This window comes from Salarias fasciatus, chromosome 12 (genome assembly GCF_902148845.1).
Source record: "Salarias fasciatus chromosome 12, fSalaFa1.1, whole genome shotgun sequence".
NCBI lineage: Eukaryota > Metazoa > Chordata > Actinopteri > Blenniiformes > Blenniidae > Salarias > Salarias fasciatus.
Genome location: NC_043756.1, coordinates 20,751,043 through 20,775,387, shown reverse-complemented (window position 1 = coordinate 20,775,387; position 24,345 = coordinate 20,751,043). Strand labels below are relative to the sequence as shown.

Sequence of the window (24,345 nt, the reverse complement as noted above, 5' to 3'; positions counted from 1 at the left end):
TCTCCTGTAAACACGGGTCAGTGACCACGGTCTAGAAAAAAGTAAACTTCAAACATAATTGCTGCTGTTTTGCTACGACTGTTTTCTTTTTTGTATTTTTTTTAACGTAATCCTACGAATATTTGTGATTTGTTCTTGCAGTTAGCGCTTTTTATTTACTACTCCAGTGTAATCTAATAATGTACCTGGCCAGAGATTACAAATCCCAAAAAAATGTCGATGTTTGACTAAAACTGCATCCAGTAATTAATGCCATCTTGAGTTTAAGAGGTATAAGTTTTCTGAATTTTTTGGTTGCATTAGTAAATAAAAAAGGTGAGTCAGCATTTAATACATGTGCGTCGCGTCACGAAACTACAAAGTTTAAGCATTTCCATTAGTAGTGTGTGTGTGCGTGTTTTTTTTTTTTATGTATTATATACATATAGTCGATAGTGGGAGAAAAAATATGAGTGCATCAGGCTGAAGAGACAGGTGAATTAGACGAAAGGAAAAATGCGAAGGTACCAAGAGAGTTACATAGAATATAGCTTCATCAAAGCGATGGACAAAGTCAGAGCTGAATGCACACCAAAGAGTTCATTCTCAGTAGACAGAACTCATCGTTACAGAATACAAGAAACTGTATTTCACATAAAATGTAATGAGGTTTCATTGATTTTTTACCATTTTTTTAAAATAATTGTACAGAAACCAATATAATAGTGGCACGGCCACTTGATGAAGCTCTACATTTTGAGTAGGTTTTAAGTGATTGTTAATAATATATATCACGTTACCGGTTAAAGAGGGTTGGACTAAGCAATAACACATTGCTGTGCCACCCGAGTTAAAGTGGGCACGGGTCCAAAATGAGCATCTTTTTCTCTGGCCTACTTGTTCCATTAAAGTTGATCCCCGACGGGAGACCGGAGCCGGGCTCCTGATGTGGATCGCTAATTGGAATGAGGATTTACTGTCAGGACGGGCATTCCGTGTGGGACCAGGGTTTTTTTAGCTTTACTGAATGGATTCGACGTGCTACAATTATTTCAATATAATCTGATTACACAGGTTGAAAGTGGGACACAAACAGGTAACGAGAAGGTGTGTTTGGAGAAGCGCTGTATTGAGCGTCTGTCTTGATGAGCCCAAAACTGAGTAAAAGGAACCTTTTAGCCCTGTTCTCACCCACCTTTCGCTGCAGGTAATACCTCAGTTAGTAGCCTGGTAGCTTTACTGCAGCTCCAGGGCAAGGTTAACAGTTTAAACCCTCACAGCCACACTGCCGCACAGTAATTAAGAGCTGGCACACAAACACACACACACACACACACGCGCGCGCAGCACAGTGTCTATGAACAGTAATTAAACGCTTGAGCTCAAAGTCAGCTCAGAGAAGAATTAGAGCCCTTCTGTGTGTACACTTGGAAAACAGCATCATGGCGCTGGTGTATTGCTCCCTGTTAGACCGATTAAAACGGCATAATGACAAATCAATTTTTAATAGTTTTAGCGGCTGTTCATTCAAAGCACTAACAATCAGGCACAAGCCAGTGCAAATGGTGATATAATTCATAATGCTGGCGGAATATTCTGGACGTGTAAACCTGGTTTGGGATGATTAACCTCTCAGCGGCTCCAGGCCTCCCTGTTTATGTCCATTAAACACGTTTAACGTCTCCTTAAGAGTGAAATAGACCGGCACGTGTCGCTGCACATGGAGCCGGTGTTACAGAGGCTGGTGTAGTGGTTATCACCCCTTCTCACGGAGAGAAAGAGCCAGGATTCGAGTCTGGGATGCAATTATACATAATTATAGTAATCTCTTGTATACGATCGCAGTTTTGCAACAGATTTTAATTAAATAAAACAATGATGTTGGGTTTTTCTGCATTATTTGTAGATTCAATTGTGCGAATCTGAGAGTAACCCATTGAATTGAAACGAATGAGGTGGAGCATTTCGAGGATCCATTAATCGAACTTCATCAATTGAGTGCACACGCTGTATAAGCGAGTCGGGGTTTACCTCTCGGGTGTTCACTGTTGTTCTCGTGGTGCTTCCTCTCGTCTTTCAGGGGCAGCTGGTGGCTCAGGGCAGAGGACAGGGCCAGCAGGCTGGCAGTACTGGCCCCGGGGGGCAGAGGGGGCTGCAGGCCTGCCGGATGGGGCGTGAGCGGGACGGGGATGGCGTGGCCGTGGGACAGGTGCTGAGCCTGAAGCTGCTGCTGCTGGAATACACAAAGAAACTGGGATTTAATGCAATGGAAACGGAGGTGAGATTAATGCTGTAAACACAATATAAACTGATGCAACTGATGCAAATATCAAAACAAACGTACATCTTGAAATGTCCAAATGCCTGGTCCCTAAATAACCTGCAAATACAAGGTTTCAAAACAATTTATCTGTGACTGTTGGGGTGTGTATAACAATCAAAAAATAAACTGAATTTAATGCCGGTTTTAAAACCTCATAAATAAATAAACTGACTGACCTTCAATGAATGGATGGATTAAAGCCAAAGAGCCTCACTGATTATTCGAGATGAAAGATATTCTGAAGCACTGATAGCTTAAGAGTGCACTTTAGTCTTCACTTTAGACTTTTCTTTCTCCAGCACCTTTTTCTTCCATTAATTTAGAGATAGAGGGGGAAAAAGGTAAAACAATGGAAATAAATTTTGGCTCTGAAAATAACTAAAGCTTAAATGGAAAAAGGGACTTATTAGCATTGAGGTATTCAGGGCTTTTTTCCCCCCGAAGTTTTTTGTTTATTACTTAAGTGGGAGGGTTGAATGCAGCAGAGGTTGTGGTGGAACGAGGGGGAATCACTAAGCCCGTACGTCTGAGAGGCTGTCATGACTTCAAGTAATCTCCAAAACCACAAGGACACCTGACTGCATAAATTCTTCTGTACTTTCACTCCATGTATTTATGTTTTCGGGAGTGAGTTCCGGAAACGAATCAGAAAATCTGACATTGTCGTTGCAGTTTGAACACAATTGTGCTCCTATTTGTACTGATTTGAAAAATCTCACCAAAGGACAATATTTGAAGGTTATGACAGTAAACTAAACAACAAATATATATTTTTTTTAAAGAAAAATAGTGTGTGTCAGTCTTAATTTTTTAGTAAATGCAAGTTTCTTGTTGCATCGGTGTTTCAATGTCAGTGTGTCCAGCATGAGTTTCGATTTGGTCTTTTTAGTTGGATTTCTCTTTTTTTTTTTAAAGGTTGTTTCTGATGGGTATGTGTGGTGTGTGCATGCATGTGTGTGCGTGTGGATTCCACCCACTCCTATGATGGCGTTGAGCTCAGCCATGGTGACCTGCTTCGCCCTCTCCACGGCCTGCACCACCTGCTGCTGATGCTGAGAGACACCAACACAAACAATCAGGAGACAAACCGGGAAACGGCAGCAGAGACAGAGGAGGGAAGTCAGACACCCGGCTCTGGAAGAGGTATCCTCCTATCCATGGAGGAAAATAAATACATGACAGTCCTTCTATAGTTTTCCTGACGTATGACGGCCAAATAGGAAAAGTCAGATCAGTATTCTGGTTCAGATAAAATGTTAACACTGCTTGATTAGATAAAGCAGTACGGAAGGTGATTCCAATAAGGGCTTGTTTGAGCTCAGAACTAAGTAAAAAAGCAATTAAATTGATTCAATATTACATTTATACTGAGGTACAACATGAATTCACTTGTCTGTTTCCTGCTCCATCTCGAAAACGGTGTAAAATGTTAACATGGATGTGAGTGTGTGGAGAAGGAGGCAGGGAGCAAGACATCATGGGTGAGAGAGAGAGAGAGAGAGACAGCAAGCAGGGCAAATTTACACAAAGAGCACAGAGAGAGGAAGACAGATCGGGAAAAAGAGCAGCAAGATTCAACCAGGAGCGCCAAACATCAAAGAAGGCCAGAGATGAAAGAGCTTATCAGGTGTGGAAATGAACCCGGCCGGCGAGTTCAGGTAAACCTCGCAAAACTCAGTTAATGCTGCGTGGATGTGACACACACACACACACACACACACACACACACACACACACACACACACACACACACACCTATCGTTATCAGAAATTCTTTGGGTCTTTAACTCGTGTTTGACCCCCCCACCCCCCCCCCCACCCCCCACCCCCACCCCCAAAAAAAGTGCCTGATTAATAACTTGCCCACAGCCTCTCGCTGTTTAATGGTTGACATCAGAAAAAAGTAAGAGTTATTTCTCAGCCACCACAAACAGTATCGCCGCTGAATCACATATTGATGGTTGCTAAATCGAAATTATTTTCCACATTACTGACAGTTCAGGTCATTTGAATCGTGCAGATATTTCTACATTTTCATGTGGAACCAGCGTTGCGGTGAATATCAGCACTCGTCCAGACTGCGTCCGTCCAAACAGATTCTCCGGTCAGGATGATTTTATGATTGATTTCACATCATCGCATCACCGGCAGCACCCGGGCATTGCGTAGGCGGGATGTAAATAACATCAATTAAAGTTAAGTATGGCCGCCACAGCAAAATGAATCCTGAGTGTCTTCAGCTTTCTATCTTCTTGCACTGTTGTATCTATGTATGATGTTACACAGCGGATCACCAGAGGTAGAAAACAACAAACTGCAGACACTGTTACTGCGCTTCAGGCATTGTTGTATGTATCTGTACAATATCAGACTCATTTCATGACAAATTCGAACTTCTGAATTGTTGTAATTGCATTCATCATATTTTATTTTGCTTATAACATTGCTACATTTTTACTTTACTCAGTAAAGAGTAAAAACAGCTTTTTCCTCTCTTAATAAAAGATGAAAAAGAGAAGCAGCAGGTCATAATGCACAGTGTGGCAGAGCTCTGTTAATCTGACGACGGTCTGCAGGTTAAAGCAGCGTTTTGTTGTATGATTTGTACTGGATTTATTGCCGATCAGCAGGTTGGACCATCATGTTTACTGTCTGTTGTACAACCAGAGGCTGCAGCTGTATCACCATGTTTGTGTCGTTACCTCCGCCTGGCTGCAGGGATTTGTTGAAGTGAAGACGCTTTTGCATCAATACAGAGCCGCTATGAACAACGTGCACGGCGACTCGCCTGTCGCTGCCTTCCTGAATTTGAATGAACCTCCCACCTGTTTGTTCTGCTCGCTCCACCTGTGCACTGCACTCTCCCAAAAGACATTATAATAAAAATATCCGAACACTGTCAAACATCTTTTTCGGTTGCAGTCTTTATGCGAGGATCACTGGAAACTTTCCTTTCAGGCTGTGAAAGAAAATACGACTTTAAATGTTACATGCAGTTTGCAAAGCAACAAGACTACAGCTATTAAAAAGGGTTGGTAATTATCAGAATGAAAGGTTATTACTTCAGTCTGAGCAAATTATGCCATAACCTCCTCAGAGGTAACTAGTTTAGTAAAGATTAATGAGACTGATGTAAAATAACAAGCACTCGATGCTGCGTGCCGATGGCAGAGGACTGCTGGGGTCTGAAGGAGCACCTATCGGTACAACATATGGTTAATAAGAATAATCAATTACTTTTTTAGGCAGTGAAAAATCAAAAAACTCTTTGAGTGAAGCTGCAGAGTATGAAATAAAACATCAAGAAAATGAGGGCAAAGCTACAAAGTGAATTGACGGCAGCAAAAATTAAAAACAACCTGAAGTTTCAAGGAGGTGACCAAATGAAATTACATTTTTTTCCCCCAAAAAAACCCACTGCACCACCTTGTGGTAAAAAGTGACATTACATGACTAATCAGGCTGAAACTAGCTGGTGACTTTAATGACATTCTCTACAATGTTTTTAATGTTTATTTTCAAATCTTTATTTTTGACAAAATATGGACCCTGCTAAAAATTCAAATGAAGAGATAACACATGTAAAAACAAGCAGCAGAGATGAAGGAGAGGTACATGCATGCAGCAGGGACTGAATCAATCAGTCAGTGCTCCTACAGCACCTTCCAGAGCGTAAAACCCACCTCTACATGATTCTCAAATGATTGGCAAATATTTGCAAACATCAATGTCAACACTTCTCTTTTGCTTCTATTTATGCTATCAATTTTGTATGCAGCCCTCCAGAGTTCAGAGCTGCACTGAAAATAAGCTTTCCTTTGATCACACAGTGCAGATGTTGATAAAATCACACATCAGTATTATTATTATTATATTATTATTAATTAATAGTAAAACTATTATTAAAAATTTAAGTAAAATGCACAATATACTGAACAAATATGCTAAATAAGAGGGTAATATGTAGGCAGAGTGAACTGGAAACACGTGGGTATGTGGAACGAGCAGATCTGAAGGACGGAAGCCCTTTGAACATCTGGTAATTGATCATGTGTGACATTCAGCGATACAGTTAATACGCCGCTAATATTGATGTGTGACTTAATCCTACTTACGCAGGCAGGTGACATGTTTCATAACATGTCTGTGAACTGAGATTTATAATGTGATTAGAAAAAGAAAAAAAAACCAAAAAAAAAAACGCAGCCATCAAAAGAAAATTCCCAAGAAGAGACAATATCAGAAACGGACAAAAATAAGAGTCAAAACAAAGAGCCTTTCGCAAACATATGCAGACACAGTCGATGTGATTTGCTGCACAATAATAATATGAGTGTGTTCTTATTTACACGCAGCAGACGAGGCTGTGCATCAAAACAAAGCGGCTTCCTCTCCCCGGCTCCCCTCTCTGCGGGCCTCAGGGCTGTGTAGCAGCTCTGCAGTCTAATGCCATTATTCCTAATCCACCCTAAACCCTCCTAATCCATGGCTAATCTGGAGGAGAGCTTTTGGAGTCCACACTCACTCCTTCCTGCTGTTCCCACCCCTCAACACACACACATACACACTGTCAACTCCTCAGAGGGAGGATTTATCAGCTAAACACACACACACCTAAGGATTTCGTAACAAACACACTGCATAAAACACACCTCTCACACCTACTGCTGTGTGTGCATGCAATCGTAATGTGTTTTAAGAAAAAGTATTTTTCCCCTCACACACACACACACACACGCAGCCGCTGGCTCCTGCATATGTTAGTGGGAGACATTTGATAAGTTCAGAGCATATCTGCCTATCCTGAGCCGAGAGGATTAGCCCAGGATAATCTGTGTGTGTCTGCGCTTCTGTGTGTGTGTGTGTATATATACACACTGCGTGCATGCACGTGTGTTCATATTTGTCTCTTTTTCCTTACAATCCACCACACACTTCTCCTCCTATGTATTTTGTCTTCTCTCTCTCTCTCTCCTTCCCCATTTTTCTCACCCACTTCCTTCTTAACTCACAGTGACAGGCATTTTTGAGTCTTACCTCCTGAGAGAGGAAAGGGATGACTTGGGCGCAGATTGCGTTCAGCCTTTTGACGATCTCCGCCTGCAAGACAGAGAGGTGGGTGCAGAGAGCACAATCATCCTCAAAACTCAGAAGCAAGACAAGAAGGCGTCGTCCCACTCGCACGGCCTCCAGATGCAGACATCTGCTCGGTCTGTGTTAGAGGAGTGCGTCTTCGGGCTCACGGCGGTGCAAATCAAACAATATCAGCACATTTATGACTAACTGGAAACATAATGAGCACCTGCAAAAATCGTGTTTGGACTCTTGAGTGATTTTTCTAAAATGGACCTAATTTAATGAGGCAGAGCATGTGATGCAGGGATGGAAGCAGGATAATGGCCAAAGATTAACATAGGAAAAAGTATTTTTCATAAAGGAAGGATAAATATATATAAAAAAGAAAGCAATCACAGACGGAGATCAACAGCTCATTAAACAAGGGAAGACAAACAGGCTCGTCTACACACACAACTTGACCAGGGCAAGCAGGGCAGACAAAGACAGCGAAAACACCGAACTGAACATGATACCAGGCATGGACTAAAACCCGAAACTTAAGCCAGAACAAGGTCAAACACATTAACATTGCCTGACTACGAAACATGAAGAATTAAGTCATAAAACTGAAAATACCAGAGCCATGACATCCAAGACAAAAGTCTCCGCGAATCCTAAAATGAGACCCATAAATACAAAACATTCTGCCACAACTGGAAAATGCAATCGATTTGAAATTACCAACAGATTCATAACACTGAATCACTGCAGTAATTACACATAACAGTTAATTACTAGTTACAAGCAATTTTTGCAGGGTGCACCCACACACACACGCACACACTTTTACTTCCTTAATGTCAGGTAGCACCACCTCCATCACAGCACAACATCTGCGCCGTTAAAAGTCCTTCTGCTGGCTGCTCGTGGTGTTGGTGGTCCGTGTTAACTTATTGTTAATCAAAGCTGCTTCCTGTTAACATTCAGTGTCAATTCTGCTTGAGATGCCACAGACCCACCGTGCGCCCCGCAGTCTAATCCATTCACCACAGAATAATGGGGCGACCATTAGAAACCCTCTTTCCCACCAGCAGAGAACAATGCGACTGTTTATGCAAATGGTGCTGATAGCAAGCAGGCAATTCCATGCAAACATACTGGTACGTTAAAATTAGGTTTGCATCAATCTAGTATTACCTCTCTCATAACTGTCAGACCCATAATGAGCAGATTGCGCAGTTACATAGCTACGCAAACCATGTAATCATTATGCCAGTCCATCAGAATATACTTTGTGTTTCTGCATAGCTCCTTCTAATGAATTATTTTTATCGCTGTCAACTCTCATGCATTAACAGTGAAAGTCATGCATTTTGCCTGAAGATCACAGTCGTCTGTCTCACACTAAGTACACAATAAAAAGGATTTGCAGAGTTGTGTTTATAAGAGGCTTTTACTTCAAGTAAGTCAGGTTCTTACATATATATGTATGTATATGTACAGTATCTTCAAATGCCATAGCTGTTAAATAAATCATAATCGCCACACATGCAAAGAACATGCAAAAAACTGTATTTTGAAGTCTCCTTCAGCAACATACTAGACCTCAGATTGCAAATCGTGGCTGAGCACTTTGCATAGCTCTGAATGTACGGATGCGGGTCCAACACTGTTTAAGAGGCCAACCTTTTTTTTTTTTTTTTTTTTCTAGCTTGTAGCTCTAAATGAATGTCTTGCTAAAGCAACATTTCAAACTCTGACTCACTGACACAACATCCTGTGATGCATCAATGTGTGTGTTTCTCTTCACGGTGTGGTCAGGTTTTGGATTAGCAACTGAAGTACTCTTCAATGTTTTGCTGAAAGCCAGGATAACGAACAGCTCTGCTAACCTTCCTGCTTTCACCTCAAAGTTGTTTTATTTTTTTTTTTTTTTTTATCATCTTTGGGGCTGTCGTCTTCACGACCAGCCAACACTGGGATGAGTCAGAATTTATTGGACTTTGCTCATCTCCCTCTAGAGCCACACAAATCCCTCAAACACCCCAAAACTTCATATCCAGTCGTGCTCCCAAAGACTGGTAAACATGCTGTGATGTGGAAACCACCTGGATTACCGACAAGAGCACAACCACGATCACTTGAGCTGTACATATCCGAGATAAATTAGGAGTCGTTACAGGGCAGGGGTGTCAAATATATGGCTATTTGAGTGAACACTGACCTGGCAAAGTGTAATTATTACTAAGAAAATCCTAACCCAACTGCTCTTTCTTATTCATTACCTTGGGATCACTCTGTTTTTGTAGGTATGGCTGACATACCATAACCCCCAAAATTCAAAAAGAACTTATAAGAACTTGTCCAAAAACTTGAGGTTTTTGGACATTTTACCTCGTTCCTCATTTTACACCAGGAGATAAGCATTAAAACAGAATAATACTGAAATTGTACTTGTTTTTCTCACTTTGCTCACAAAGAAAGTTGTGCAGTTCGAACATCACAAGATCTAAATGAGGTGTGTGTGGCTACTGAACTGACATATCTGCGTTACAGTCTATGGTTACTACACAAGAACAGAGATATTTGTTCACAATCCCAGGGCTGCAAGAGACAAAACCTTAGCCTTAACCTGATTTGGCAAAATATTGAAATCCAGTTGTTGTTGTTTAGTTTTCTTTTTATTCAATTCTCAAACTTTGATGTTTTAAATATTATTAACAGCTTCGAAACTCGTGTACCACTGAGACCACTTATCTCTCAGAATCTGTGAAAGGTTATTTTACTGCAGCACTCGCTGAACATCAATCAACATCAGCCTAATGGACGGTTTGTAAATAGAAACCCCGGATCCGGCCCTCATGAGAACGTGGCGCGGCGCAGACACCGGCGCACTCCAGCAGGCAACAGAAAGAAAAACGAGCACAATTTCTGTCGACTTAATCAGCCGAATGAACAGTCACCTATTGGAAAGAGCCTCCACTGACTCAGATAAGTCCTTCAAGTCCAACACGGGGGAGCTACATCTACAAACGCGTCGAGCACTTGTTTCGTGTGTAACCTTGGCTGAGGTGAACTTTGCTCTGGCATCAGAGGAGCAGAAGCCCCCCGAGGCAACGGCAGCAAACCCACAGCCGCACACTGATCCATCAGAACGTAGTGAAAGCAACACTGCAGCAGGACGGCGCACATAAACACAACCACAGGCACACACACACATTCACAAGCTTATAGACACCTCCACACTGCAACTTCTCTGTATTCATCTGATGCCTTGACTGAACCCAAGAGTTGGTTTTTAAAGATTCCCCCCCTTCTCTCTCTCTCTCTCTAAAACAGGAAATTGCCTGATCCAACATCCCAAAGGGAGTGCTACAAGTACAAGTTATATAAAAAAAGACACACCTACAAATCGGCACATATCACCTTCTATATTTGTAACGCTGAGTGTCTACAGCGACGTAGCTGACTCCATTTCCTTTTTGAATTAACTAGTAACATTAAAACAACGCCTGCTGGAGGTAAATATATGTTGCAACTGCAGGAAGACATTTTCGAACATTTACCAGTTGTGCATCGTGACCTTTAGCTCATAAAAGGGAGGATAACGTGAGGTGTAGTGATGGACTTAATTAAAGGTAGAGATTTGCAGTAATTCTAAGTAGTTGGATCCATAATGTAGTCTTTGTTTTGCATTGTTTCAAATTTTAGTGCTTGAGAGGTTATTGCTTCTATTACCCTGTAAAACGGTGCAACATTGGGTGAGAGCAGCAAAGCTCATGAAACAAATTAACTGAATCTTCACAGTCATGACAACCTCTCTCTGGTACTGACTCTTATTTGGTGGATTAGACGATTGAAATCTGGTGAAAAAAAGACATAACTGGAATTAATCAATTCATCAATACACCAAAACGTTCTGAGTCTTCGCCACACTCTGACAATGCCATCCGGGCGCTGAATGCAGAACCTGGACTCCCTGCTGACAGTAACATTCCTCCACATGATCAGGTTCCTGTGCATGCGATGCCAACACCAGAGCAAACTGGCCTCACAGTGAAATGCAGTCGAGGCAGACCTGCTGGCAGCCCTGAGAGACTGACGATCGGCAGTCTGCTCTGGATTGACTGGGCATGGAGCCGTCGGCCATATCGTCTTGCAAACCTTGACTGCTGGTCTATAAAAGTCTGTCCATAGTTTCTGAGTTCTGACGGGATGAGGAAAGAGTCTTTTTGGGGTCAAATCATCTGTGCAAAGACAATTAAAACAAATACTTCAATACAATGAAATAGCCAGACCTTCTATAAACAGAAGCTGCTCAGAAAAACTGTTGGCAATGGCAAAGAAAATATGGCAAAAAAAGAGAGAGCAGTTCTGATGGATGAACCTGGAAGCTATAATCACAACGTCCTGTGGGGAAAAGGCTTAAAACAGCTTTTTGATTTCTTTTGTAGTCTCTGGGCTTCATGATGCACTAAACTGAAAAATAAAAAGCCACTCCGGCCAATGGATGACATAACCCGCAATCACAATATCACGGGAGAGGAACTTTGAAAAATGCTTTGTGCAAAAAGCAGTATAAAAACAAACCCTCTTAATATTTAAATTTTAGACCATGGAGTCAACAAATATCTAATATGAATGCTTTTAGAAATGACATGAACACATATCAAACAATTAAAACTGTCTCACTGTCCTATGATTTAGTATTTCATATGTCATTGTGTAATTCCTTGGGACATTTTAAAGCACCACAAGTTAAGAAAACCTCACACATTCAGACAATTACTTTGCCAATATAGAGTTCTATAAGAAATGTGACCTTCGCATGTCTGGTTCCACCAACCTGAATATGAGAATAAAGGTAAATGTGCTGTAAAATTAGCAGCATCAGCTTCAGAAAGATTTAGCCTCTTTTGAATAAATATTGTGGAAAAAATAGCCATCAAAAGATTTTAAACCTGAAAAAAAAAAAGTCAGGCATAGGCAGTTATCTCTACATGTTTGATCTGCTCCAGAAGATCAATATTGGTTAAACGGTCACTGACAAATGATTCAAAGACGACAACACCTTTCAATCAACAGACTTAGCTGTGTTTTATATTCAAGTGCTCTCAATTTCTCTTATGATGCTTTTTTTAAACGCGGCACTTCAGAGTCCATGAATAAAGTATTTTTGTAAGACGCAGGATGCCTGAGCATCAACCATCACAGTTCGGGAGGCATTTAGTGTCAAGTAGACGGGGAATTCAAGGGAGGGTTGCTCTTCAGTTTACCTGCGATTAGCGCAGCGCTGAAGCCCCACACAAACACACACACACACAAACACACACACACACGCAACCTAAAACACTGACATTTTATATTCACCGTATATCCTGGGAAGACGTCTTGAGCATACATGCCCTTTTTCAGCTCGGTTCTTCTTCACATTGCTGCACACCAGAGAGCTCCCCTGCACATATTAGCCTCTGAGATACTCCACTGAAGCTGTTGGTTGGTTCACCTTTAAGTGCCTTGCTCAAGGGTACCTTACAGTTAAGTGTTGCGGGAAGAAGGAGGCCTTGTCCGGCATTTTTTTATTTTTTTTGCAGCTGGGAAATGATTTGGTGATCTTCCACAAAGCGAACAACAGCCTCCTCTCTGCAGCTGAAGAGAGGAATGAACAAAAGAGCCGCGTCTTCGTTCAAGGAGGCAGTGACTGGATGGCAGAGCGCTACAGTGTTGGGGATCATCAAACTGGCAACTTCAGCATGCCCTACCCATCTCAAACCACTGAAAGTTCAAGTGGAGTCACTGTTATTCTGGGTTTTTGAGTTAATAGCAGTGCTTTGAACGCCTTCTAATGAGCAGTGGAAAACTGGCAGCAACTGTTAAATGAACTGGCGAATAACTGCAACATAAACCGAAGAACCCGTTTTGACACCGCTGGTTCAATCTTCATCTATTCCACAACATCTTCAAACATCACTGCAAACCATGCGATGCACCAGTCAGTCTTCTACTACAAGGTATGATATTATTGTGTCGGGACATGCGTCTCTGCTTTATGCAGATGATGTCCTTTTTTCTTCAACACTTGGAAAATGTAGATCAACACTTCCAAGTATGAGCCTGTGGTCAGGAGTGGATCAGAAATGGCCTATCCAAGTGTAAGAAGTTAAAACCTATCACATATGGAGCAGAAACATTACATATTGGTGTCTTATTTATAAGTGATGGGAAGGTTCAGGGGCTTGTCGACAGATTCAGCCATACAGTTGCAGTAATCCAGTGTCTGCTGCAGGGAGCAGGGAGCTGTTCACTGGTCAGTCTCCGTGCACATTCTAACCTTCATGACCTCTGGGTCAAAACTAAAAGACCCAAATAAAAGCAGTCTAAATGAGTAGGGTTTTGTTTCCTGGTGGTGTGCCTCGCTCGTCGTGATAGATTGAGGAGCTCGACCACTCAGAGAGGTTAAAAGAAGAGTTGTGACTCCTTCACATTGAGAATCCGGTTGATGTGGTTCAAGTGTCTGATTAAGAAGCGCCCCCCACCCAACCCCACCTCTGATTAGTGGTCTGCCAGACAGATCCAAATGGGACGAAGCCCTGAGGTCAGCACGGGACTCGCTCTAACGATTATATCCTTTGATTGGTCTAGGAGCAACTTGAGGTTCCCCCCGAGAAGAAATTCAGAGAATTGGATTATCTTCTCACCCAACACCCAATACTACTAACATGCATTATAATCAAATTGTGTTTTTATTTGAAAAAGGTTAAGAAATACCAATGATTTAGAATGTTTTCATGACAACTTATTTAAAGTGAGAATGTAATCCTAAAGTTAGATGAGGTGTAACAACGCAGATGGACAGAGGAGCTGACTGGATTTGAAGAGCTGTGCCGAAGACGTCGGGATCGAAATGGAAATAAAAGCGTCGGAGCAGAAACGGAAATCGAGCCACTTTTCCATGAGACAACACAACCAATTACAGGTGACATTTTACATCAATGGAAAACCATCGCGACTGTGGAACAAAGAGCAGGGATGTCAGACAGTTTGGCCAACACGCCTCGGCACAGCGAAAATACCAAAGTAACAAAGTTTATTTTTAAATTAAAAGCTTTCCTTTCTCTTTTTTCCTTGCTTTGTCCTTGCAGGTTGTGTGCACCCAAAGATTCAGTTTCCACAACGATCGGGACTTTTTTTGGATGCGGACCTGTCGCCGACTTGATGGGAAATAAATAATAAGAAACGACTGACCAAAGAGTGCTCTAAGGCGAGGACTCAAACCGGGTCAGTCCGTAGAGCTCACTGCTAGATTAGAGGACTCTGTCGTTACATGAAACGGCAAAAACCTTGGAGGGCAGACCATGTGCACTGAATTTCATTTTAACTCTGAACTTGAGGTACAGCAACCCTGTCCGGACAGTAGGAAAAAAGAGTGAGCAGTCTAACATCAAAACAGGGCAAAAACAGCCTGATCTGACTGAGGAAGTGAATTTTAGGAGTCAAAAGGAAGCTTCAGCAAAAACTGCTACTGGATATGATTTTTTTTTAACTTACAGTAAGCCTTCATGTCATGTATCAACTTGTTGATGTCGGGGCTACAAGCGAACAACACCCGCAACACAGATGTACCTTTAAAGATGTTGTCCAGAATGAAAATAACGATAAAAAAAGAAAACAAGAAAGAGCTCAAATACTCTCACTTTAGCTTCTAACAGCAAAGAAATTAGATCAGGCAGGAGCCCTGGAGTCAGATTGGGTCAGATAGAAGATCAAATGTCCGCCTCCCCTGTGGAGCTTTGTAAGCACCGCATCAGCACCACTTTTCACCACCAGCTAATACGCCTAATGGACCCCACTGTATCAAGGCTATATTCCCCCGTGACAGTGTATGCGTGAGAGTGGGTGTGTAAAAGACACGGGGAGGGACAGCAAGAAACAACAAAAGGCTTAGTACGGACAGGCTACAAAGAGCCCCGGCTGCAAAACCAAAGCTTAATGTAAAGATTCAGTGCGGTATTAATACTCTGATGTCCTCCAGGCAGGATTAGTAATGATTATATACACTGTTTTAGGGGGCTTTAAACCAGCCTATCTAGCCTGGGTAATTTTGCACATTTGAAGCCATGTATCTGGTGGGATTTCTTGCATGATGTCATATCCTCTGCTGGTAATTTCACCATTCATTTCCTGTACCTCCTGTGATTCTTCACCTACCCCAGCTGACGTTAGAGGAAAAACAATGGATACTTTGAAAAACTTTCCAGTCCGTGACAGGGTAACATAGACACAAAAAAAATAAGAAATCACCCAGAGGATGTCGAATATGTTGCATTGAGTCCAATGTGAAACAACAAGCAAGTGCAAACATTGAGTATCATAAAGATGGAGTTTATATTGTTGTTGATTCTGTTAGTCAGCATTCATACTTGGCATGTGGAGTTGGCTTCAAGTCAACAAAGGGAGGATTGCGGTGTTAGTACGTTCCATATGTGAAAATGTAAATGCTGCCATTTCCACCCTGGTACACAGTAAACAGCAAAACATGCTGACTGAGGCTACATAAAAACATTTTGAAGAAACTCTGATGACCGAACTTCAAGTCTGAACACAGTACAAAGCAAATTGGGACAGAAAAAATATGATTGTGAGACACGAGGTAAATCAGCTTTACATATTACAGATGAACTGCTGTATTTCCTTGACCTTTTTGAGTTTTAGAATTGGTCACTATTTTTAAAACTTGAATATCTTAGCTGGTGAATAAAGGTCACTGAGAATCATCTATCAACAAAGCAAATGTAGCACACTTAGGAGACAACTGTAATAGACATTTTTAAATACAGCAGAGAAAGTATTTATTTTCTAAGTGTGTTCCAAAGGTTTAAGAACTGCCTCGATGTTGCAGAAACTTCTATTCTTCATGACACTGTTGGGGTGAACCACAGCATTTCACAGTAAAGTTTAGTTTGGAGACTCACAATCAAGCCAAGAAAACTATTCTTTTCATCATAGATATCCAGTTGTTATGTTTTGCTTTGTGCCCCTGTCCCATGATTGGTTGTGACACTAGAAATGACTGAAGATGAGGTTTTTTTTTTTTTTTTTTTTAATCTTAGACACTCTGGTCAAAGGATGACGTGACCACAAGTGAATACTGTCTCATCCCAAACACAGGACCAGATCTACTTTAGAATCACTGACTCTCGCAGGTTATTGTGAATGATGAAGAGTTAAACTACGTCTTGTGAGGGTTTAATCAGTCAACATTTAGCATTTTGGTTACAAAGAGTAAAATTAAAACAGTGATTTCTGGTGTGCTTAAAGGTTTGAAGTTGTAAATGGCCATAAAACATGAAAAACTAATTACAGGATGGAGGCTGATTCACTGTATCGTAAAGGCTCCACTATGGCTGCACTCTTGCTTTAACAGCATTCTCTGTATGTCCAAATCCAAATATTAAAGCACCTTATAAAATAAAGAGTACGTGACCAACATTGTCAAAATGAAACAAATGGCTCCCTCCGCACAACAGTGAAATGAGCTGTCAGAGCTCATTGAAATCACCGCCAGTCTTCACTATCAAAACGTCTTATTACTTCCTTCTTTCGGCGCGTTCCCCACCCGCCACCTTCCCTTTTTTCCCCCACATCCTCCGCTTGCTTTATTTCTCTTTCAGCCTCGCTAATTTGCAATTGATTAGCTGTCCTCCAGCTCAGTTCCAGGCCCACCCAGCCTCCCCCCCTCCTCCTCCTCCTCCCACCCCAGACCCCGCTCGCTCACTCCTCCTCCTCCTCCTCCTCCTCCTCCTCCCCGGCCTGTCCTCTCCCTCCGTCTACGAGTCAATTTCTCTTTAACGAGCGTTGGTACATTTCACTCCCCGGGCACCAGAGCCCTTCTGTGTAAATAAAACAGAGAGCAGAGCCAAAAATCAATGGGCCTATTACCCTCAGAAAATGCTAAACAAGCAATATTAGCGACCGGCTCGGCAGCGGAGGCCGACTGCCTTAATGGCCCCCGCCTCCACCTCTCCACACACCCTCGACGGCTTCACCCCTCCCTCTCCTCAATCTCGGCATCCACTCAACCAGCCGCATGCTTTGCATCATCAGATCGAAAGCCAAGGATAGAAAATGCACATTAACGCCCGGGCACGCCAGCGGAAGAGTCATTTGCTCCCAAAACTCACACACAAATAAAATATGAACACACACAGTCGCACACACACACACACACAGGCGGAGTATGCACACAAAGAGCGCTGGCAGAAATTAGGGATTCACTCTCCTGGCAGAAATCATCAGGCACCACACAGAGCTACAGGCAACGTTTTACCCCTTTTTATTTAGCCTGACTTGCCCATGTAAACACAACGCGCACAGACACACACACACACACACACACACACACACACACACACGTGCAGCGGGGAACGAAGACTTATAGCACACACACGAGAACACACACTCAATATTTCATCAGACAAGCCTGATTAGTCTCCCAATAGCTGCACATGTGTGAAACATTCGCATCCAAACATGCAGACAGAAACCAACAAAATCCACCGCACCCAAGTAAATGCCTACAAAACACACACACACAAATGCACACACACGCACAAAAAGCTCGCCCAAAACTAAATCAACACTAACAGAGTGCCGATAGACAAACACACACAATCGCACACAGAGTGTAAACATGTACAGTATGTTAGACACACACACACACACACACACACACACACACACACACACACACACACACACACACAAACTACTCAGCAAAGTCAACACACAATATAGATCCAGAAAAACACACACGCATGCACACACAGCAAGACAAAGTCCAATCATTTATCACCTTCCCCCTTCCTCTCACACACACACACACACACGCACACACACACTAACACACACATCGAGGCTGGCGGGAAATGAATGTGTGTAGCTGGTTAGCTGTGGTTCATTTATCCTGGCAACTGATGTGTGGTTAACACAGACATTTATGCTAATGACCTTCCGTGTTTAAAAAAAGGCAGCAATAATGTAAAGGCTCGTTAAAGGCCAAATCCTCGCTCGCTCCAGTCATTTTTCAGCCCATTTTCTTGTTCAATTAAACTGATGAAATTATTATTCACATGTGAAACGGCCATTCAACCTCACGAGGCAACCAGGCACTCTAAAATAGAACAGATGAAGGATGGGGTCACATTGTTAGCCACGCTTTTTTTCCAACCCATGTAAATATAGCAGATTATTGAATACATTTCATACGAAGCTCGTTTCTCAGCCTCAGATTCGGCTTCTTGCTGTTTAAAAAAAGACTCCTCAAAAGGCTAAAAGCTGATTGGTAAAATTTGATGCTGTTCTCAAGAAGCTGAAAAATACATTTTGCCACACATCTTAATGTAAAACAGAATAAAAATATTGACACAGAAATCCTAATACTGAAAACTGTTTTGTTTGTGTTGAACAAGGTAAACAAGGTGTATTTGGCTTATTTTATCTAACAAGCAGACAGTTGGGGGTTTTTTTTAGCTACACTGTATCTCCTCTTTATATTAATTTTGTAAAAGTGTGATGATCTTTAGGGAAATCATAACTGTAACCGCATGATTGATGACAAAGCTAAGATATTAGACAAGAAATACTTTGACCAAAAACAGGTAAAATATTAAAAAGAGGAGATAAAACCATTCAAATCTCTTGCGAAACAGAACAAGTGTCAAGAAATATTAGTCTTTGAAACCCTCTGAAACCTGTGACTCAGTTTTAAAATTCAGAATCTCCCTAAAGTTGCAGAAGTTCAGCGTTTTCTTTGATAATTACTGTGAAATAATTCTGAAAATCTCCAGGTTTCCTGAGCTTTGGCTGGGATAACATCCCAGAAGTCGACAGCATCTACACATGTAATGCGTATGTTAATCCCATTTACACATGTGCTCCATTTTGACACAGTTCAGTCTGAATCAGTCTCACTTCGTCGAGCATGAACCTTTCTTACCTGCTTGTGCATCTCGATGTTCAGTCCGTATGACATTTCGTAGTACTGCATAAAGGAAAAAAAAAAAAAAAAAAAACAACAACATCAGAGGGGGTCAATCGCACATTTCTTCTCTGCTCGTCCCTGTTTGTGCAGACAAATGGACTCACCATCACATAGTGTCTCTGCATCTCTGTTTTCTCGCTGGCCAGTTTCTCACATTCCAGTTTCAGGCTGCGAGGCAGATGTGAAACACACATGATCAAAAAAAAAAAGTGCGACCGCAATCACACTTTGAACATACGATTGATCCTGGTCCATTCACTTGCAGAGTTTTTTTTTTCTCTCTCTCTGTTTAAATGGGACGTTCTCAACATGAGTGCAGTGAGAGAAACAAAAGAAAGTTGTGTGGATCCCAGCGCTTCCCCCTGCAGACACAGGCACTTACTCAGCAGGTGCAGCGCAGTAATTAATGGATCAATGGACGACCACACAAACCTCATCATACATTCTTACAGGGGAGGCAAAAACTGCACCGTCAACAAAAAAAAAGCAGCCTTATATAATGTGGATCCATTTTACACAAAAGCCACAGTCTCCGAAATGTTGTGTGTAACAGGAAGTCTTTAACGTGTCTCTTTTGTGCATCTTTTAAGAGAAGAAAATCATCAGGTGCATGAGAAACTTCTCTAGGCAGATTCCAAAAAGCAATGAACAAATCGGAAATTTTAATATGATGGAATATAATTGTGAGGATTAGATTTAGATTTAAAAAAAAAAAAAGATGTAATACATCCTTTCTTGTGGAAATAAGAGTCTGGGTTTCAGATTGTGAATGAACTATTGTTTGCAGTGTATCAATTTAAGGGTCTATTATTCTCATCCAGCTGGCTGATAATGCTGTCAGACATCTAAAATGATATTAGGTGTGATAAGAAAGTGAATAAAGGTTGAATAAATCATGTTGAAAATAAAAGCAAAACATCCTTTAAAAACAAATGGAGAAAATATCCCAGAATAAAACTATTTTTGGACCAAAGGCGTACCCAACCTGCCCTTATGCCACCGCCCCCCTTTTTCTTCTTCTTCTTTTTTTTTTTTTTTTTTTTTAACCAAATCAGCACCTCCTTGTTTGGGTTCCAGCGGTGTGAGACGGTTTGATGTGGGCGGCTGCAGCATTAAAGATGCAGCACACTCTCCTCGGTTCAACCTGTTCAGCTCCGGGATTGGCCGGCCAGACTGGACGTCTGGTTCATCTCACCAGGTGATTGGGTAATAATTACAAGGTGGCCAGAAGTGAGCGATTATTATGCATTGGTATGGCGCTTTTGGTTCTGCCCTCAGCAATGTATTTCACACTTCATCATGTTGGGTGAAAAAGTATTTCACACCACTTGCACTTGCAGAGAGAGACGCACACACACACCAAGGTCGATGAGGTTTACCTGTGGCTGGTCACCAAGTGATAGATGGACCTGAGACAAAGGTGGACTGCTGGGGTATTAGTGCCACTAAATAGTGTTTAAGGGGGGGCTGCGTCAGGAATATTCAGGTCCAAGTGGAAATGTTTCTTATTTCACTCCAAAACTTAAACAAAAAATCAACTTCTGTACTGTATTTCATGTCATTGCATCATGCATTTCCCTAATATTTTGGTCATACTTTATGACTCACGGATGACTGGTGCACGGCAGAATCGCACAGATCAACCTTTTCAAAAATGTAAGTCTTAGTGCGAGTTTCATGTGGACACTGAGGAAGAAGGCAAATGAAAAAAAAAATCCATTATTGGCTGTTCTACTGATCACTTTCTTATCAAGCACTGGTCTGGACTACAAATGAAAAAAAGGTCGATTACAACTTCCTCTAGCCCAAGGTCACTTTTACAGTGTCTTGCTATGCTTGATCAAGAGTCTGCAGCCCCTTTTTTCTCCACAGAATGGAAAACAAACCAGAAGTTCAATTTCTTGAAGAATGGAACAGAATTAATTTAGACTCAATGGCTAAACTCTGCATTTCTGTGACGAGGAAAAGACATTTATCACTCTTCAGATTAGTAAATGTATTCATATCTGCAGCTCTAATGAATGGGTTACACCGTTATCTATCTTTAAAGACTCATAAGTATTCTGTCCTCTGGCACGTGAGCGGACATCCCCTCTCCTCTCCTCTCACCTGTGATACTGGGCTTGCAGGAACTGAAACTCCTCCTTGATCCGGTCGCAGGACTCGGTGACCGTGAACTTGAACGGCTGTCCCGGCTGGTGGGGGACCTCGACCCGAAGCCGAACGGCGTGCGTGTGGAGTGTGGGGGGGAAGAGAGAGGAAGAACTGAGCCACCAAAGTTCAGGGTCACGACACACACACTGGCGGGACTGTCGCTGACAAAAGGGCCTCTGTGAGACGGATGGCCCCCTCGGTTTCACTCGGTCTCCTCACACGTTAGCCCACGCACACTCACAGACACACACACACTCACAGACACACACACAGACACACACACACACATGCACACGTACACACAGCTGCAGCAGTTTAACAATGAGCGCAATTGTGCGTACGAGCGCGCGGTGGCACGGAAACTCGATCTAAAGCGATTACGCATCAAGCGCGCGGCTGTTAATCTGCTCTGTTTTGACACAGTGCCTTTTTGAAAGCTGCTGCTCTGTAGCTACTTACCGGATGCCGTGCCGGGGGGTACATCTTGCTCAGATCCCGAATCATTAAAAATGTATTGTAAAGTTCATCCACGTGAACACGAAAACAAAACGAGTTGAAGCGATCAGTCCCCCGCGCGTAAAAAAAAAAAAGGTCAGTCAGTGGCTGCTCTGCGGTCCGCGCGCACGTTCCGCGAAGAGTGGAAACATCCTTGTACCTCTGATTGGAAGAAAAAATATTTTTTTCAAAAGTCCATTCAGTCAGGTAATAAACGCAGAAGTTGTCTTGTCCAAAATCTCCAGCGCTTTTATTTTTTCTCTCTCTCTCTCTCTCTCTGCGCACAAAGCTCAATGTTCACAAATCAATCTTCTTATTTTCTCTGATTTCCCACACGGAGAATCAACTTTTGCCTCATCGTGACCCGGCTCGTTCGCGGCTGAGCTCGTTCCGTCGTCACGCAGTTGTGGCTTTGCTTTTCCTCCAGCCTCCTCCGGCTCCTCTCGCATCCTCAGACCCGCACCGGCCGACGGAGAGAGACCACCTTCCCCGACTCCCGCAGCCTCAGCCTGCCCCTGCGACGCCAAATTTACAAGCAACCAGTCGTACGAGAGCGCAATTACATATTCACAACAATTACATGAGCCTGTACCGTGACGTCGGGACGTGTAGTTTAATTCATATTAGTCGATAATAAGCCCTACAGATGTGCGTCTGCTGGAAAGAACTACAACTTCCCGGCTCCTGCGCGAAACACCCCCGAAGCCAATGGTGTGTGGTCTCAGGGAGGGGCGCCCATTAAAGGCAACCAATGGACGCGCAAAGGTGCGCCTGCTGCGCCTCATCCTCCTGCCAATCACGCGTAAATTGTCCAATCGTGTCCAACAGGATGCAATTTATGCAGACGCCCCACGTGGGGGCCTCGATCTGGTACTAAAAGATGTCACAGGGATTAATCTGGAAACTATCTGTTGACTTATGTGTGTTTTATAGAGACTTGGAGGCAGACGGAGCATATGGCCCCAGGTGCTTCGTGTTTTCTGCTCGTATTTTTTTTTTTTTTTTTGTTTTAATTGAATCATCTATTAGACAGTCTGCTATTATGCCCGCAGATTGCATGTACAAACCTGCAATTAAATTCTCATTGAGCTCTCTCTTATGCGCCGTGGCCTGCTTGTCAAGGATGTAAATCATGTAGGAAAGACATAATAAGGTGTATTAGTGTTATTTAGGGAACGCCGTGTTGTGTTTTGCAGTATTCACAATGTTTTATTCAATATGAGCGCTTTTACTGATTTATGTAACCGCATTGCATTAGTGGAAAAAGTATATGTAAGTAGAAGAGCTGCTGGCAAAAACAAGTCATCTTATGTTTTAAAGAACAACTAACAATGTAGTGATGTGTCTATTAGTGTTCATTGACTGCAGACTGGATGTAGTGGCTGAAGGTTCAAGCCTGAGTTTGCATGTTCTTCAGACATGTCAGTGGATTCTCTCTGGTTCCCTTTTCCTAAAACCATCCCTGTGGGGTTAACTGGACGTCAGTGCGGTTGTGTCCTGTGTTTGTCCTGTGATGCTCTCACAGCTGCACCCCGCTTTCACTGATCCTGAGTTTGATCAAACTGTACAGAACACGGCGTGAAAGAAAACACACACCGGCCTTTCAGCAGCTTTTTATTCCTCCCTTTGCACTGATACACTGTTTTACTCATTGACGGTTTTAAAAGTGTGTCTGTTGAATTCTCTCACTTTTCTTTAAAGAAAAGAATGTCTATAAAGACACCAACATACTGACAACATCATTTCCATCTTGTTTAGAACGTGTTGATTATATTTTCCATGAAGGACAATATTTACAGACATAAAATGAAAAGGTAACTAATGTGAAAGCTGTATTTTGCTGCATTTCTCAGCATAAGACTGGTAAAATTGCTTTGTGATGTAAATAAAAGAGGAATATTACTGTGTGACTCAAGCATATTGATGAAATTGCATCAAGGCCTAGGTATTGTGATAACATACAGACTCAGTAAATACAACAACAACAACATACCACAGCTTAAGTAATAACATAATTACTGCGCCATCCTGAACTCGTCACATGAATGATTTAGTGCATGCATCACTTTTTCCTTTCAGAATTTCTTGTGCTGAAAACTCACTTGCAGAGACGTCAAGAGGAAACCCAATATTTCCCCCGGGGCTCCTCCAGTAAGATTTTAGAGGTGTGTAACATTTATTTTCTCTTTTTTTTTTTTTTAACTACAAAAAAACAAAGAAATATCCTGAAAATGAATGGGTACGAAATGTCCTGCACTTTATGTTCAACTTACTCTCAAGTTGGAGTTTTCTTTTT

The 24,345-nt window shown here is 42.1% G+C and overlaps 1 protein-coding gene across 2 annotated transcripts in view; it reads right to left on the bottom strand.

The window, feature by feature from the left end:
* Positions 1–22,272, bottom strand: part of LOC115398168 (transducin-like enhancer protein 4) — a 34,214-nt gene extending 11,942 nt beyond the window's left edge. The window contains exons 1-7 of one of the 2 annotated variants that reach the window (XM_030104826.1): positions 22,014–22,272; positions 21,510–21,607; positions 19,505–19,568; positions 19,356–19,400; positions 7,340–7,402; positions 3,280–3,354; positions 2,011–2,209 (exon numbers count right to left, since the gene is read on the bottom strand). In XM_030104826.1, the coding sequence (XP_029960686.1) occupies positions 2,011–2,209; positions 3,280–3,354; positions 7,340–7,402; positions 19,356–19,400; positions 19,505–19,568; positions 21,510–21,607; positions 22,014–22,058 (589 nt within the window). In that variant the 5' untranslated portion in view covers positions 22,059–22,272. Of the gene's footprint in view, positions 1–2,010; positions 2,213–3,279; positions 3,355–7,339; positions 7,403–19,355; positions 19,401–19,504; positions 19,569–21,509; positions 21,608–22,013 lie in introns of both variants that reach the window. The other variant, XM_030104827.1, reaches the window with a different exon arrangement.
* Between the last annotated feature and the right edge of the window lie 2,073 nt (positions 22,273–24,345).